The sequence below is a fragment of the Natator depressus genome, chromosome 14 (assembly GCF_965152275.1).
Source record: "Natator depressus isolate rNatDep1 chromosome 14, rNatDep2.hap1, whole genome shotgun sequence".
In the NCBI taxonomy this organism is placed as follows: domain Eukaryota; kingdom Metazoa; phylum Chordata; order Testudines; family Cheloniidae; genus Natator; species Natator depressus.
This window is the reverse complement of record NC_134247.1, coordinates 34017424-34035355: the sequence shown is the minus strand read 5'-3', so window position 1 is coordinate 34035355 and position 17932 is coordinate 34017424. Positions and strand designations below refer to the sequence as shown.

At 50.4% G+C, this 17932-nt stretch overlaps 2 protein-coding genes across 3 annotated transcripts in view; both read left to right on the top strand.

Moving 5' to 3' along the window:
- Window positions 1-17932, top strand: part of LOC141998762 (uncharacterized) — a 406176-nt gene that overhangs the window by 119406 nt on the left and 268838 nt on the right. The window lies entirely within an intron of this gene.
- Window positions 3218-16467, top strand: LOC141998714 (butyrophilin subfamily 1 member A1-like). Of its 2 annotated transcripts, none has more exons than XM_074971681.1 (9): window positions 3218-3283; window positions 4445-4527; window positions 4636-4893; window positions 6199-6540; window positions 7251-7532; window positions 7950-8063; window positions 9049-9069; window positions 11515-11538; window positions 13155-16467. In XM_074971681.1, the coding sequence occupies exons 3-9, from the start codon at window positions 4770-4772 to the stop codon at window positions 13790-13792; spliced, it is 1545 nt and encodes a 514-aa protein (XP_074827782.1). In that variant the 5' UTR covers window positions 3218-3283; window positions 4445-4527; window positions 4636-4769; the 3' UTR covers window positions 13793-16467. The 2 variants fall into 2 exon arrangements, with proteins under 2 accessions (XP_074827782.1, XP_074827781.1); XM_074971680.1 differs by lacking the exon at window positions 3218-3283 and adding an exon at window positions 3800-3995.

Sequence of the window (17932 nt, the reverse complement as noted above, 5' to 3'; positions counted from 1 at the left end):
AAGTCCATAGCCCTTGGTGATTGCCACCAAGAGAGTGAGATACCACGCCCATTGCTGCAGCAAAGGCTCAAAATTCTACTGGGCAGGGGCCGTCGGGATCCAATCCCAAGGGGGCAGTGCTGCCCGTGCCCCTGCTCCAGGGGCAGCCCACAGGGAATGGAGCTGAGAGTGTGGTGGTGCTTTGCAGGACAGTGGGAGAGGTAGATGCATCCAGCACTATAGCACCTGCCTTGAGGATATTGACCGGGGTCCTGGAGGGGAGAGGAATTGCCCCAGGGCTAAAACCTAGTACAAGATCTAGTCTCCATTTACACACCCCAGGGGTGTGAGAATTCACTGCCCTGATACCTCCAATCTGCCCATCTAATTTGGGAGTGCTCAGAAATCCCCTTTCCCTGGGCCCGCCAGAGGACCCCAAGATAATGAGTGATGCCCAAGACTGGCTGCTCCCAGCCAGGAGACGGGTCGGTGGAAATGGAAGGGGGAGACATTCAAAATGCAGCCTGAGCAGATGGGGTGGCTGGCTCTCACTTTTCCCTCCTATTTTCAACGTCTCGACTCAAGGAATATTTCCAACACTCCTCTGAACAACATACTAATCCACAGACACCTTCCTACCAACACTACAAAAATAAGGATTCTGGGTGGACTCCTCCTGAAGGTTGAAACAACAGACTGGACTTCTACATAGAGTGCTTCCGCCAACGTGCATGGGCTGAAATAATGGAAAAGCAGCATCACTTGCCCCACAACCTCAGCCGTGCAGAACACAATGCCATCCACAGCCTCAGAAACAACTCTGACATCATAATCAAAAAGGCTGACAAAGGAGGTGCTGTTGTCATCATGAATAGGTCGGAATATGAACAAGAGGCTACTCGGCAGCTCTCCAACACCACTTTCTACAAGCCATTACCCTCTGATCCCACTGAGGGTTACCAAAAGAAACTACAGCATTTGCTCAAGATACTCCCTGAAAAAGCACAAGATCAAATCCGCACAGACACACCCCTGGAACCCCGACGTGGGATATTCTATCTACTACCCAAGATCCATAAACCTGGAAATCCTGGGCGCCCCATCATCTCAGGCATTGGCACCCTAACAGCAGGATTGTCTGGCTATGTAGACTCCCTCCTCAGGCCCTACACTACCAGCACTCCCAGCTATCTTCGAGACACCACTGACTTCCTAAGGAAACTACAATCCATTGGTGATCTTCCTGAAAATACCATCCTGGCCACTATGGATGTAGAAGCCCTCTACACCAACATTCCACACAAAGATGGACTACAAGCCGTCAGGAACACTATCCCCGATAATGTCACGGCAAACCTGGTGGCTGAACTTTGTGACTTTGTCCTCACCCATAACTATTTCACATTTGGAGACAATGTATACCTTCAAATCAGCGGCACTGCTATGCGTACCCGCATGGCCCCACAGTATGCCAACATTTTTATGGCTGACTTAGAACAACGCTTCCTCAGCTCTCGTCCCCTAATACCCCTACTCTACTTGCACTATATTGATGACATCTTCATCATCTGGACCCATGGAAAAGAAGCCCTTGAGGAATTCCACCATGATTTCAACAATTTCCATCCCACCAACAAGCTCAGCCTGGACCAGTCCACACAAGAGATCCACTTCCTGGACACTACAGTGCTAATAAGCGATGGTCACATAAACACCACCCTATACCGGAAACCTACTGACCGCTATTCCTACCTACATGCCTCCAGCTTTCACCCAGACCATACCACACGATCCATTGTCTACAGCCAAGCTCTACGATACAACCGCATTTGCTACAACCCCTCAGACAGAGACAAACACCTACAAGTTCTCTATCAAGCATTCTTACAACTACAATACCCACCTGCTGAAGTGAAGAAACAGATTGACAGAGCCAGAAGAGTACCCAGAAGTCACCTACTGCAGGACAGTCCCAACAAAGAAAATAACAGAACACCACTAGCCATCACCTTCAGCCCCCAACTAAAAGCCCTCCAACGCATTATCAAGGATCTACAACCTATCCTGAAGGATGACCCATCACTCTCACAAATCTTGGGAGACAGGCCAGTCCTTGCCTACAGACAGCCCCCCAACCTGAAGCAAATACTCACCAGCAACTACATACCACACAACAGAACCACTAACCCAGGAACCTATCCTTGCAATAAAGCCCGTTGCCAACTGTGCCCACATATCTATTCAGGGGACACCATCACAGGGCCTAATAACATCAGCCACACTACCAGAAGCTCATTCACCTGCACATCTACCAATGTGATATATGCCATCATGTGCCAGCAATGCCCCTCTGCCATGTACATTGGTCAAACTGGACAGTCTCTACGTAAAAGAATAAATGGACACAAATCAGATGTCAAGAATTATAACATTCATAAACCAGTCGGAGAATCTCTCTGGTCACGCGATTACAGACATGAAAGTTGCGATATTACAACAGAAAAACTTCAAAACCAGAGTCCAGCCAGAGATTGCTGAATTGGAATTCATTTGCAAATTGGATACAATTAACTTAGGGTTGAATAGAGACTGGGAGTGGCTAAGTCATTATGCAAGGTAGCCTATTTCCCCTTGTTTTTTCCTACCCCCTTCCCCCCCCCTTCCTCAGACGTTCTTGTTAAACCCTGGATTTATGCTGGAAATGGCCCACCTTCATTATCATACACATTGTAAGGAGAGTGATCACTTTAGATAAGCTATTACCAGCAGGAGAGTGGGGGGGGGGGGGGAGAAAACCTTTTGAAGTGATAAACACCCATTTTTTCATGAGCTGTGTGTATAAAAACATCCTCACTGCATTTTCCACTTTTATGCATCCGATGAAGTGAGCTGTGGCTCACGAAAGCTCATGCTCAAATAAATTGGTTAGTCTCTAAGGTGCCATAAGTCCTCCTTTACTTTTCCCTCTGTCACGCACGGTTAGCCGGTGGGACTCCCTGCTACCGCGTGTCACTGTGAGATTAGCAGGGCTCGTGTCCGAGAGAGGAGTGGATGGCTGCCTGGATAAGGATAAGGAGAACAGCCAGGCGGGAGGAAAGCGGCGCTGTAACAAACAGCGGGGGAGAGCCACAGACAGAGACGCTGTCTAATGCTGGGGAGCGAGGAAGGAATTAACCCACATGGGTGGTTTATCCTGCTAGAGCCCCGTCACCGGGCTGTTACACCTGCCACTGCACAGCTGGCACTGTTGGAAACTAGACACCAGGCTGGCTGGACCCACTGATCTGTTCTGTGGAAGCGGAGGGTGAGATACCAGCTGGCTGGACCCACTGATCTAATGTCGGGTGGCAAGGGGGGCAGTACCAGACTGTGGGTCTGACCTAGGGTTGCCAACAGTCCCTTATTACAAGGGGCGCCCCTTATTTCGTCATCTCTGTAAAAGAAGAGCGGGAGTTGCCGAGCGCTGCAGAAAGCAGCAAGAAAAGCCCCTGGGGAAGGGGAAAGTGCTGCATCGTACACAGGGTTCACAGCTTGCTCTGTGGCTCTCAGCGCCCCCACCCCCATAGTCCCAGCTGCTCGGTGTTCTCATTAATGGTCATAATCCTAGCGGGGGGAGGAGGCTAGAAAACAGGCCCTTGGTTTTGAAACCCAGCGTTGGCACCGCTGGGGGGCAGGGAGGGGGCAGAGTCCGTTGGGTGCAGCCCGGCTGTGCAGCCCAGCCCCAGCCATGCGTTGTCTGGCTGTCCCGGGGCGGGGCTCAGTGGCCAGGCTGGGAACGCCCCGGGGGGGGAGGGGAATTTCCTTGCCCTGCAGCGGAGTGGGCGGTGTCGGGGCCCTCTCCAAAATGCTCCGCCTGGTTCCCGTCCGGGTCTCGTGTTCACAAACCCCAGGACATCCCGCCTGCTCCTGACCCTGAGCACCCGGACACACTTCCTGGGCCAGCTGCTTCCAGAAAGGGGAGATTCTGAGACGACCCGGACAGCTGGCACCCCTGCTTCCCAGCCCCCCCTCCGCCGGTAGGACTGCGGGAGCCCTTCTGTCAGGCAAAGAAAGGGGGGACCGCTGCCCAGAAAATGGGGGGCTCCGGGGGACAACGACCGGAAACGATTTGTTGCAGTGGCGCTGGAACAGTGTGTCCAGTGGGGGTGCTGAGAGCTATGGAACCAAATTGTAAACCCTGAGAAACCACTTCGGGCCAGGGGGTGCGGCAGCCCCCCCCCCCCAGTTCCCGCCCCTGTGCTTTGTTGATACATTATTCACCAGCCCCTGGGAGGAAAGGGCGATTTCTCCATTTCCCCACGTTTTAATGAGTTAATTAACTAGTTTCTCTCCTGCTGAATTATTTTTACCGCCATGTTACTGTGTGTCACTTCCTCCAGCTCAGAGAGGGAGACAATTAATGGCTGGGACGCAGTGCGGGGTGACTTTCACTTGAACATTTCTTCTTTCTTTCCTTCTGTACTAGGGAGGGGGAAAAGTCTGAAAAGCAGCCAAAAGCTGGGCTTTTTTTCTGCCATTTCCAAGCAAAACACATTGTGGAAAAGCCAGGTAAACGCGGGGAGGAGGGGGTTCTTTCCTCGCAGGTTTTGGTGCTGACAGTTTTATTTCCTGTGGAAAGCGAAAATAATTTCTTAGGAGAAAATGCTGATTTTGCAGGAGGCCCTGTTGTTTCAAGGAGAAAGCTTTTGGTTGAAGAACTGACCTGTTGGGGGGCTCACGGGTGTTTAGCCTTCCCACGTCCCATGCGGATGAGGAGCCCGGAGCCTGATGCCCCCTCTGCACGGTGACCAATGTTCTGTGGCGGTGCCGGGAGACATCTCCCAGAGGCCCACAGGATGGAGAGCACCCAACGCTGCAATCAGGCCATACCAGTTGCCTTCTGCCTCCTCCTGGGCATTGGGATGGCAGCCCCAGGTGAGATTGGCGTGTGTGCAAAGGGGACACCGTCAGGATGTGATCCAGTCTGTTCCAAACCAGAACAAATTGTGCAATTTCACAACTATTGCATCTTAGTTCCACATCCCATCGGTAGCACAGGGCACAAAACAACTCGGGTGGCCAGTGCCCACCGAGCCATGGGTGGCTCGAACCCTCACAAGGTGTTGGGTGCTAGAGAAGATGACCTGTTGGTTAACAGGGGGCAGCGCCCCGAGATACACGCACCACCCTCTACTGGGGCTCGTCTACACCCGATTCACCAACGCAAATGGGTTAAAAGCTTTCTAGTTTAACTGGCCCTATCACCAGTATGGGCAACTCTCTGGTGGCTTCCCACTAGTTCTCCCAGTTGGCCTCAGGCCTGGAAATTGATGAGTGTGAGCTACGTGGCTAAGAGCCAAGTTTAAATTGGTTTAAGAGCATGAACACATGCAAACACACACCCGCAGGTCCAGTTAAATCTATTTCACATCACAGCTGTAGCTAGACCTCCTCTTTCTGGGGTTGGTCTGTAATAACACACTTACATGCTGGTTTTACACTTCTTCAGCACATAGGATACGCCCAAAAGGGGAGCAGAGTTGAGGTTGTTCAAACCTCCAGAAATCTGACAGCTCCTGACTTTTGAATGCTTGATTAGCTACCTAGTGTTCTTTTGATGTAGTGTCATTGGAGGTAATTTCTGTTACAGTAGCACCTAGAGATGCCATAGTGTCTGGCACGGCACAGATACACAGTGACCGAGATCAGGGCCCCATCGCACTGGGCGAGGCACAGACACACAGTGATCGAGATCAGGATCCCGTTGCTGCACAGACACACAATGCCCTGCCCCAAAGAGCAAATGCTCTAATAATAACATCTAGTTCTTATCTAGCACTTTACATCAGTAGATCTCAGGGTGTCTTGCAGAAGAGACCAGTATCATTATCCACACGGTACACCTGGGGAAACTGAGGCACGGACAGGGAAGTTCCTTGCCCACATTCACTCAGCAGGCCAGTGCAGAGCCAGGAGTGAACCCAGGACTCCTGCCTCCCAGGCCAGCACTCTAGCAACTTGGCCACAGTGCCTCTAAAGACGCCTGGATCGTTATCCCCGTTTCCCAGCAAGGGCGTTGAGGCAGAGAGGAATGGGGTGACTGGCCCGCAGGTACACCAGGGATTGGTGGCAGAGCTGGGAACTGAGCCCGTCAAGCCAGTCACCCCTTGGTGGGGACTCACTGACCATCAGCCCCCTCTCCCTCCCATGCTCTCTGACCAGACACTGTTTCTCCCCCAGAATCATTCCATGTGCTGGGTCCCGCCAGCCCCATCTCCGCCCCACTGGGGGGCACTGTGCTGCTGCCCTGCCACCTCTCCCCTGCGCTCAGCGCCCAGGCCATGCAGGTGAAATGGAGCCGGCCCCAGTTGGGCCAGGACGTCCACGTCTACTGGCCGAACAGGAGCGAGGTGCAGGGCACGGGTTACCAGGGCAGGACGGAGCTCATCACCCAGGGCCTGGCCCATGGGAACGTCTCCCTGAGGATCCGGGACGTCCAGCCATCAGACGAAGGGGAGCACTTGTGCGAGGTCCAGTCACCCAGTCACTACAGCACGGCCCTGCTGGAGCTCAGCGTGACGGGTGAGCAGCTCCGACTGCGTGCGGCTCGCTCCCATGGGAACACTAGGCGTCGCAGTGCAATGGGGGATTGTGACACGTCCTCGGACCCGTGCACTTCCTGCTGCATTTCACCTGCAGATTCAGAAGCGGAGATTTCCACAGTTGGCCTGGGGATTTGGGTACCCAGCTCCCATTAAAATTCCCTGGGATGCCTCCCCAGAGTGCAGCCTTTAGAATTGCCATTCCCAGAATCAAAGGCTTAAAAGTGTGGGGGGCAGACCCCCAGCCGGTGTACGTAGCTCCACTGGAGTCAATGGGGCCAGATCCCCAGCCGGGGTCAGGGGGCTGTAGCTCCATTAGAGTCAGTGGGGCCAGATCCAAAGCTGGTGTCAATTGTCCGTAGCTCCACTGGAATCAGTGGGGCCAGATCTGCAGCTCAGGTCAATGGACCATAGCTCCATGAGAGTCAATGGGCCAGATTCCCAGTTGGTGTCAATCATCCATAGCTCCACTGGAGTCAATGGGGCCAGATCTCAGCTGGGGTCAATGGGCTGTAGCTCCAGGAGAGTCAATGGGGACAGATCCCCAGCTGGGGTCAATGGGTCGCAGCTCCATTGGCGTCAATGGGGCATATCCCTGGCTTCGTAAAGTGCTTTGAGATCACTGCTATCACAGATGTGTTAATCATTCTTACCGTGTTAACTTTTTGCTTCTGATTCTCCATCCCCCAGGCTCTGGCTCAGACCCTGTCCTGCACATGGCTGGGTACAAGGACTGGGGGGTGTGGGTCTTGTGTCTCTCTGCGGGGTGGTACCCGGAGCCCCACGTGCTCTGGAGGAATGGCCGTGGGGAGACCCTGAGCCCCAGCTCTGAACAGAAACCGTGCAGTGACAACGGCCTATTCAACGTCTCCAGCTCCTTGGTGGTGACTGAGAGCTCGGACCCAGCACTGACCTGCACCATCAAAGCCGGCTTCTCCAGCCCAGAGAGAGAGACGACTATTCGTATCACAGGTGGGCTGCCCGCACACCTCAGGTTCCTCCCTGATGCTTATCCACATGGCTTGGCCTCATTGCAGACAGGGGGTGACTCTGGATTGACCCCAGGGAAGCTGAGATCAGAATCCAGCCCTGCCCCCAGTGCCGGCAGGGGTGACTCTGGATGAACCCCAGTGGAGCTGAGATCAGAATCCAGCCCTGTCCTCATTGCAGTTGGGGAGTGACTCCAGACTGACTCAAGGCAAGCTGAGATCAGAATCTGGCCCTGCCCCCAGTGCATTTGGGGGGTGACTCCAGATTAGCCCACGGGAGCTGAGCTCAAAATCTGGCTCTCAGCCCTCAGTACCTCCACTGACTTCGCCTTTCCCAGCAAAGTGCTTAGGAGTGCTCTTGCTGCTCCTCTGAGAAGTTGCAATGTGTGTTCTCCCTCAGGGCTCTTCCCCAGGCATGCCCCGGAAATGTGGGCCTTTCTCATCTTTCTACCAGTATGTCTCTTCCTCGTGCCCTTGGCTGTTTATCTCTTCCGAAAGCTCCAGGTACTCAAAGGTAACAATCTCGCTCCAGACAGTGCAGTAGGGAATGTGTTTCACAGAGTGGCCAATACTTTTTTCTAAGGGAATGTGTGGGTTACAGACAGAAAATTCCATACAAACTACTTCTTTCCTGGAAGGTGGAAGTCATCCCTGTGCAAACAAGATCAGGGTCCCGTTGTGCTGGGCGCTGCACAGACACACAATGACTGAGATCAGAGCCCCGTCATGCCTGGTGCTTCACAGACACACGGTGACCGCGATCAGGGCCCTGTCAGGCCAGGCACTGCAAAGACACACGGTGACGGTCTCCCTCCCCTACAGAGCAAAATAAAATAAAGAGTCAAAATAAACAAAGGGTGTGAGGGGAAACTGAGGCAGAGAGCAGTGTCTTTCCCAAGCTCTCCAAGCAGTTCAGCAGCAAATCCAGGAACCGAAATCAGCACTTCTAATGGCCTGTTCAGTGCTCTAACCATCGGCCCATGCTGCCTCTTTGGCTTAATCGGGGGAAAGCTGAGAAGGAGGAGAGAGATAAGCCCAAATGATTGTGCCTAAGCCCTGTCCAGCACCACGGATCCCAGGGAAACTGGCCATCAGGCATGCCAGTCCCTGCACTCTCCCTGGCCAGTCATGTGTCTCTCTCAGGCTTGCTCGGCCTATACGACCTCCTGGCAATGAGGCACTTTCTGGAGGGTTTCCGGGAGCACAGACCGGGCTAAGAATTCATTCCTAGAGGGTGCAAATGGACACCCACTGGGGGCTGGGCCAATGGATTCTCCCTAGCTGCCCCCTCTAGGACGCACATACGTTCCCCCAGAGCCACAGGCGCCTCTCAGTCTATCCCAGGAGGTGGGAATGGGATGGGAATGGCATATGTGCTCAGTGGGAGGTGAGGGAGAAACAGCCGTAGTGGGACGATAGAGATGAGCCACACAGGGCGCAGGAAATCCCCCTTGAGTGTCGCTCCTGCTCACAGCCTCACCTCTTGCTTTCTCTTCCAGGGGAGGTGTCCAAAGAGCGTGGTGAGTATTTCCAGCACACGGTAACTTGTGTCTCTATAACATCGCCTCAGCACCCATCACGTAATAGTGTATCAGGGCAGAACCGAGAGATCCCACCCAAGATCAGGACCCCGTTGTGCTGGGTGCTGCACAGACACAGTGACTGAGATCAGGGCCCTGTTGTGCCAGGCGCTACACAGACACATGGTGACCAAGATCAGGGCCCCATCATGACGGGCTCTGCACAGACACACGATGACCGAGATCAGAGCCACGTTGTGCCAGGTTTTGCACACACACCCACATAGCCAGGAAGGAAGCTGAGGGACCTGGAAGAGGGTGAAGGATCAGAGATGCTTCAGAGGCTGGAGTGGGGAAAGCAAAGATGCTGCCTAGGGTCAGGGTCAGCTGAGGTGGGGAGAGATGAGAGAGAGATGTGCAGGGGGTGGCACCCACCGTGGGATCATAGAATCATAGAATATCAGAGTTGGAAGGGACCTCTGGAGGTCATCTAGTTCAACCCCCTGCCCAGAGCAGGACTAATCCCTAACTAAATCATCCCAGCCAGGGCTTTGTCAAGCCTGACCTTAAAAACTTCTAAGGAACGGGATTCCACCACCTCCCTAGGTAACGCATTCCAGTCTTTCACCACCCTCCTAGTGAAAAAGTTTTTCCTAATATCCAACCTAAATCTCCCCCACTGCAACTTGAGACCATTACTCCTTGTCCTGTCATCTGCTATCACTGAGAATAGTCTAGATCCATCCTCTTTGGATCCACCTTTCAGGTAGTTAAAAGCAGCTATCAAATCCCCCCTCATTCTTCTCTTCCGTAGACTAAACAATCCCAGTTCCCTCAGCCTCTCCTCATAAGTCATGTGTTCCAGACCCCTAATCATTTTTGTTGCCCTTCGCTGGACTCTCTCCAATTTATCCACATCCTTCTTGTAGTGCGGGGCCCAAAACTGGACACAGTACTCCAGATGAGGCCTCACCAATGTCGAATAGAGGGGAACGATCACGTCCCTTGATCTGCTGGCAATGCCCCTACTTATACACCCCAAAATGCCACTGGCCTTCTTGGCAACAAGGGCACACTGTTGACTCATATCCAGCTTCTCGTCCACTGTCACCCCTAGGTCCTTCTCTGCAGAACTGCTGCCTAGCCATTCGGTCCCTAGTCTGTAGCGGTGCATTGGATTCTTCCGTCCTAAGTGCAGGACTCTGCAGTTGTCCTTGTTGAACCTCATCAGATTTCTTTTGGCCCAATCCTCCAATTTGTCTAGGTCCCTCTGTATCCTATCCCTACCCTCCAGCGTATCTACCACTCCTCCCAGTTTAGTGTCATCCGCAAACTTGCTGAGGGTGCAATCCACACCATCCTCCAGATCATTAATGAAGATATTGAACAAAACCGGCCCCAGGACCGACCCTTGGGGCACTCTGCTAGATACCGGCTGCCAACTAGACATGGTGCCATTGATCACTACCCGTTGAGCCCGACAATCTAGCCAACTTTCTAGCCACCTTGTAGTGCATCCATCCAGCCCATACTTCTTTAACTTGCTGACAAGAATACTGTGGGAGACTGTATCAAAAGCTTTGCTAAAGTCAAGGAATAACACGTCCACTGCTTTCCCTTCATCCACAGAACCAGTTATCTCATCACAGAAGGCAATTAGATTAGTCAGGCATGACTGTCCCTTGGTGAATCCATGATGACTGTTCCTGATCACTTTCCTCTCGTCTAAGTGCTTCAGAATTGATTCCTTGAGGACATGCTCCATGATTTTTCTGGGGACTGAGGTGAGGTTCAAACCCACAGCTGCGGCCAATTGCTGTGATTATGTTCATCCAAATGGAGCTACAGTCGATTGACACCAGCTGGGGGTCTGGCCTCCTTGCCCAGTTTTCTCCGATTGCTGGAATCAGACTCCAGCCCAATGAGTGTGCGAGCTGTGGTTCAGTATAGGGCTACTGAGCAAATGGGAATGAATTTCCCTCAGTAAAGTTTCAAAAGATTTTTTTAAAACTTTTCATAGAAATTTTCCTAGTGTTTTTTTTAGCAAACTACTGAAAATATTTGCAAACCAAAACTGTTTCTTTACTTTAAAAAATTGTGGTTTTGTGTTTAAAAAAATATGGAGAATTTTGAACAAAATGAAAACTTTCATTGGGGAGAATCATAGAATATCAGGGTTGGAAGGGACCTCAGGAGATCATGTAGTCCAACCCCCTGCTCAAAGCAGGACCAATCCCCAATTTTTTCCCCAGATCCCTAAATGGCCCTTTCAAGGATTGAACTCACAACCCTGGGTTTAGCAGGCTAATGCTCAAACCACTGAGCTATCCCTCCCCACAAAATGGTGGAGTTTTGTTTCAAAAACCCAAAAGTTTGGATGGGATTTGTTTCATCTGCTCTCACTGCTTCCCCAGCTAATTGTGACCTCCTTTTTTATCATTGCAGAATGGAGACAATTTCTTGATAAAGGTAAAAAAAAAAAAAAGTTTTCTACTTATCTCCGGTACTCACATGGTTTTGACTCCTACTGTCTCTGAGCCCCCTCCCTGTCTTCCATGTATTGACTATCACAGGCCAGAGGTAGGGCTCAAAGGAACAGATCCTCGAATGTGCCCAACTCCCTTTGGTGCCTAAGTACCTTTGAGGAGCTGGGCCTAAAAGACTTGACCACAGTCATCACACTAAAAGCTTGGATCTGAGATTCCCGGCTGAGCTTAGACAATGGCTTTCCCAGGCTAGGACCATGAGGAGGGTTGTTACGAACTAGGGCATGGGCAGCCAGGCCTTGTGGCTGGAGCTGGAGTCAGTGGCTAGAAACAGTGCTTTTGGTCAGAGGCAGGGCCAAGGGTCAGGAATGGAGCAGACTGGGCAGGACAGTGGGCAAGGCTGGGAGCAGGTCTGGCCCAGGAGAGATCGCAGCTGGGGATGCATGGGTTGAGCAGCCTGAGATCCGATGTTGCTGGCGGGCTGCTATCCACGGGTGATCAGGCGGCCCTGCGGTGGATTGGCTGTGCTCACAGGCTGCCTGGAGACCAGGGGACAAGTGCCTCGGGAGCTCTGCTAGCCGCACTCAGACGCTGGGTAATATAAAGCACAGGACACCACTGCGATATCCTTCAGCTTTCCCCAGCAAGGGCATGGAGATGCAGTGACCTCTGTAGATGGCCCTGGTGAGATCCTTCCTGGGCACAGGGCTGGGTGGAAAAGAGGGGTCTGTTCCCATGGAAAAATCCAAGAAGAAAGATTTTTCTCTTTTTTTCATTTTTGTTTGTACTTTCTGTGGATAATTCCGACTCTCCATCAAAACTTCAAAACCTGAAACATTATAGCTGAAAATCACCCTAGTTTGGTTTTTGGATGAAAATTATTTGGCTTCTGACCAAAGTATTCTGCATTTTAGATTAAAATGATCTGGCTTGGGGCCAAAATATTTTGGGCAAACACTGGTTTTGAGGGCAAACACTGGTTTTGAGGCCAAAACGTTCTGGATTTGGGGTGAACGTTGTCTGTTTTTTTGGCCAAAATATTTTAGTTTTGGAGCATCTGTTTTTTCAACAAAGCATCCACTCTGTCCACAGAAAGCAGGCATAGAGTTTTAGAACATAAGAATGGTTTATACTGGGTCAGAGCAAAGGTCTGTCTAGCCCAGTATCCTGTCTTCCGACGATGGCCAATGCCAAGTGCCCCAGAGGGAATGAACAGAACAGGTGATCATCAAGTGATCCATCCCCTGTTGCCCAATTTTTCCAGACAAAAACTGTTCCCATGGAAAATTTCCCACCAGCCCTGGTGGATCCTGTGTCCCATTCAGGGGTCCTCCCAAAAGAGGTTGACTACTTGGGTCAGAAAAAGATCCAAAGGCTCTTGGTAATAATCATGCTTAGCTCCATTTTACAGCTGGGGAAAACGAGGGGGAGGGAAGGGAAGTGACTGGCTCCAGGTCAGCCAGCAGGCCTGAGCTGGGAATAGAACCCAGGTATCCTAGTGCTCTACCCACTAGGCCCCATAGCGAGAGACTTGAGGAGCTGAGCAGAGAGGAGGTACTGCGGTGTCTTGCCCTAGCACCTGTATCCATCTGTCCATAGTGTCCCTTTCGGCAGCAGAGGTGACGCTGGACCAGAGCACTGCCAACCCCTTCCTGGTGCTCTCGGCAGATGGCAGGAGTGTGACGTGTGGCATCCTCTGGCAAGACGTCCCCAAGAGTGACCGGAGATTCGACCCCCTTCCCTGCGTCCTGGCCTCCCAGTGCTTTGCAGCCAGGCAACACTACTGGGACGTGGAGGTGGGCGAGTGGGGAGACTGGGCCATCGGGGCAGCCCAGGGCTCCATGGAGAGCATGGGGGCGTTTCAGCTGTCCCCAGACGTGGGGGTCTGGGCCCTGCAGTGCCAGGAGGGGGAGTGGAGTGCTCTCACCTGCCCTGAGACACCGCTGCAGCTGGAGTCAGCACCCAGGATGGTCCGGGTGCACCTGGACTGCGAGCAGGCAAGCCTGGCCTTCTACAACGCTGAGGGCATGGCGCACATCTTCACCTTCACTGGCTGTTCCCGGGAACATCTCTTCCCCTTCTTCTTGCTCTGGACCTCTGGGACGCAGCTCACCATACTGCCTCCAGGGCACAGAAAGACCGTGGAGATGGACAGGACAACACGTACAGTAACACCCAAAATGGGGAAAAGACAGGGCAGTCTTATAGAACTTCTGATCATGCCAGGGCAGAGTTAAGGATTTTTGGCTGGGAATTCCCTTGTGTTCAAACGAGCAAAATTAAGGGTGTTAAATTCCTTTGTCTTCAAAGGGGCAGAGTTAAGGGTTTTTAACCAGGAATTTCCTTGCAAAGGGACAGTGTTACGGATGTTTTCCCAGGGATTTCCTTGCTTTCAAATAGCTGCTTGGTTTAATATACATGGCAATGCTGAACAGAGTTAGATCGTGCCTGCTTTTGGCGGTTGGTGATCCTCTGACTTTTGTATTGTGCCTTAAAACATCTGCCCAAAGTAGTTATTACTGAAACGAACCTATTTTACTGAGGGCTTAGAACTTACTTATTTTTTAAAAAGCATATTTTATTGCAGTATTTGAACGTATTTTGGCTACAGTCAGGGAACCAGGCACAATCAGACTTTCCTGTGGAGATGCAACTATTACTCAGTATTATCAGCCGGAAAAACTCCAAAGCTTAAATGTTTAAACAGCAAACTTTATTTGTAAACTTGTTTCATTTTTCCCCGGAACCAACCTAAGTCTACATAAAGGGTATTTAACTTTGAAATTAACATTGAGATACACAGCTCATTCTTTCTTAGCATGGGAAGTTCCCATCTGAGATCAGGGCCCCATTGTGATGGGCTCTGCACAGACACATGGTGACCCAGATCGGGGCAGAGCTGGGAACTGTCCCCATGTTTATTGAGTCCCGATCCAATGCCTTAACCGCAAGCCCAGTCAGCATGCACAGCTGGGTGCCCACGCAATTCCCCTGATTATGCAGAGAACCTGAGACATTTGTGAGGAAACCTCCTGGGCAGCTGTGATAGCACGGGCTGGGGCTTTGGGGGGGCTGATTTTTAATTGTCCCCCCAAAATTGTATATGTTCATAGTGGTGGTGGTGGGTGGGGGGAGGCACAATGTGAAGGTTTGTCCACGCCTGAACAGCTTGAGTCATGGCCCCGCCGGGGAGGCCCCCTGCCCCGTTACCCTCAGTCTCCCCTCCTGGAAAGCAGTGGCCTCTCCCCGCAGCACCCAGCCACTGCTCCTGTCTCTCCCCATGGGGCACAGCTGGCAGTTCACCTGGCCTCCAAAGGGGGGCCTACTCTGAGTCAACAGGAAACCCACACACTGGAGTGAGGCAGCCCCAAACGTACCCCATGGCCCTGGTTGTGATGTTATTAATCTGAACTGGCACCATATAGATCATTGTTGCAACCAAGGTCCTGAAGTGGCACAAAATCTTGTATAAAGGGGGTCAAATAAGGTGTCTAAGACAAGGTTATGGTTTGCTGGTTACGATTATGCTGTCTATATGCATGTATCATTTTTGTATTTAAAGTTATAAGTATTGGCTCTATACTTTCTGTAGTTTAAACTTATGCTATGCTTCTGGGGGACACCCCAGACAATTTGGTGTCAGCACTGCCTAGCCTGATTGATGGCCCATTAAGGACCATCAGCTGTAGAATAGACGCATTGAGAGAAGGCACGTACTCCTTGAGACTCAGCAAGGTATTCAGGGACCTGCCTATGGACAGAACACTAAGGTTTTTCTATGCCATGTGCTGGGTAGCTTGTCTTTGGGACAAAGAAAGCAGAGACCACATGACAAGAGACTGTAAAAAGGCTGATGCATCTCCTCCATCTTGTCTTCAATCCTGCTTCTTACTTCTGGAAGGACTTTGCTACAGACTGAAGCTCTGAACAAAGGACTGAATGACCCATTCCCGCTGTGGATGTACTCCAAAGACTTGATTTGAACCTGCAGTTTGTTCCATAACTGGTACAAGCCTGAACCAAGAACTTTGCCATTACTGTATATAATTGATTCCATTGAACCAATTCTAGCTCTCATCTATATCTTTTTCCTTTTCATAGATTCATAGATATTAAGGTCGGAAGGGACCATTATGATCATCTAGTCTGACCTCCTGCACAATGCAGGCCACCAAATCTCACCCCCCCTTCCCCCCACTCCTGCAATAAACCTCTCACCTATGTCTGAGCTATTGAAGTCCTCAAATCATGCTTTAAAGACTTCAAGGTGCAGAGAATCCTCTAGCAAGTGACCCATGCCCCATGCTGCAGAGGAAGGCGAAAAAACCCCAGGGCCTCTTCCAATCTGCCCTGGAGGAAAATTCCTTCCTGACCCCAGATATGGCGATCAGCTGAACCCTGAGCATGTGGGCAAGATTCACCAGCCAGATACCAAGGAAAGGATTCTCTGTAGTAACTCAGATCCCACCCCATCTAACATTCCATCACGGGCCATTGGGCCTGTCATAAATATAAAGGGAAGGGTAAACACCTTTAAAATCCCTCCTGGCCAGAGGAAAAACCCTTTCACCTGTAAAGGGTTAAGAAGCTAGGATAACCTCGCTGGCACCTGACCAAAATGACCAGTGAGGAGACAAGATACTTTCAAAGCTGGATGGGGGAGAAACAAAGGTTCTCTGTCTGTGTGATGCTTTTGCCGGGAACGGAGCAGGAATGGAGTCTTAGAACTTAGTAAGTAATCTAGCTAAATATGTGTTAGATTCTGTTTTGGTTAAATGGCTGATAAAATAAGCTGTGCTGAATGGAATGTAGATTCCTGTTTTTGTGTCTTTTTGTAACTTAAGGTTTTGCCTAGAGGGATTCTCTGGTTTGAATCTGATTACCCTGTAAGGTATTTACCATCCTGATTTTACAGAGGTGATTCTTTTACTTGTTCTTCAATTAAAATTCTTCTTTTAAGAACCTGATTGCTTTTTTTCATTGTTCTTAAGATCCAAGGGTTTGGGTCTGTGTTCACCTATGCAAACTGGTGAGGATTTTTATCAAGCTTTCCCCAGGAAAGGGGGTGTAGGGTTTGGGGAGGATTTTGGGGAGAAAGACGTTTCCAAGTGGGCTCTTTACCAGTTATATATCTGTTAGACACTTGGTGGTGGCAGCAATAAAGTCCAAGGGAAACAGGAAAATAGTTTATACCTTGGGGAAGTTTTAACCTAAGATGGTAAAAATAAGCTTAGGGGGTTTTCATGCAGGTCCCCACATCTGTACCCTAGAGTTCAGAGTGGGGAAGGAACCTTGACAGGGCCTATTTACCATGAATAGTTAAAGATCAATTAATTGCCAAAATCATGTTATCCCATCATACCATCTCCTCCATAAACGTATCGAGTTTAATCTTGAAGCCAGATAGGTCTTTTGCCCCCACTGCTTCCCTTGGAAGGCTGTTCCAGAACTTCACTCCTCTGATGGTTAGAAACCTTCATCTAATTTCAAGTCTAAACTTCCTGATGGCCAGTTTATATCCATTTGTTCTTGTGTCCACATTGGTACTGAGCTTAAATAATTCCTCTCCCTCCCGGGTATTTATTCCTCTGATATATTTATAGAGGGCAAATCATATTTCCCCTCAGCCTTCTTTTGGTTAGGCTAAACAAGCCAAGCTCTTTGAGTCTCCTTTCATAAAACAGGTTTTCCATCCTCGGATCATCCTAGTAGCCCTTCTCTGTACCTGTTCCAGTTTGAATTCATCCTTCTTAAACATGGGAGACCAGAACTGCACACAGTATTCCAGGTGAGGTATCACCTTGTAAAACGGTACTAACAGCTCCTTATCTCTACTGGAAATACCTCGCCTGATGCGTCCCAAGACTGCATTAGCTTTTTTCACAGCCATAGCACATTGGAGGCTCATAGTCATCCTGTGGTCAACCAATATTCCAAGGTTCTTCTCCTCCGTTACTTCTAATGCGTCCCCAGCTTATAACTAAAATTCTTGTTATTAATCCCTAAATGCATAACCTTATACTTTTCACTATTAAATTTCATCCTATTACTATTACTCCAGTTTACCAGGTCATCCAGATCCTCCTGTGTGATATCCCGGTCCTCCTCTAAATTGGCAATACCTCCCAGCTTTGTATCATCCGCAAACTTATAGCACACTCCCACTTTTTGTGCTGAGGTCAGTAATAAAAAGATTAAATAAGATTGGTCCCAAAACCAATCCCTGAGGAACTCCACTGGTAACCTCCCTCCAGCCTGACAGTTCACCTTTCAGTAGGACCCGCTGTAGTCTCCCCATTAACCAATTCCTTATCCACCTTTCAATTTTCATATTGATCCCCATATTTTGCAATTTAACTAATAATTCCCCATGTGGC

Coding starts and splice junctions, on each gene's coding strand:
- LOC141998714 (XM_074971681.1), top strand. CDS start 4,770: ATGTTCTGTGGCGGTGCCGGGAGACATCTCCCAGAGGCCCACAGGATG. Junction 8,064..9,048: donor AAAGCTCCAGGTACTCAAAG/GTAACAATCTCG, acceptor TTTCTCTTCCAG/GGGAGGTGTCCAAAGAGCGT. Junction 9,070..11,514: donor GGAGGTGTCCAAAGAGCGTG/GTGAGTATTTCC, acceptor TTATCATTGCAG/AATGGAGACAATTTCTTGAT.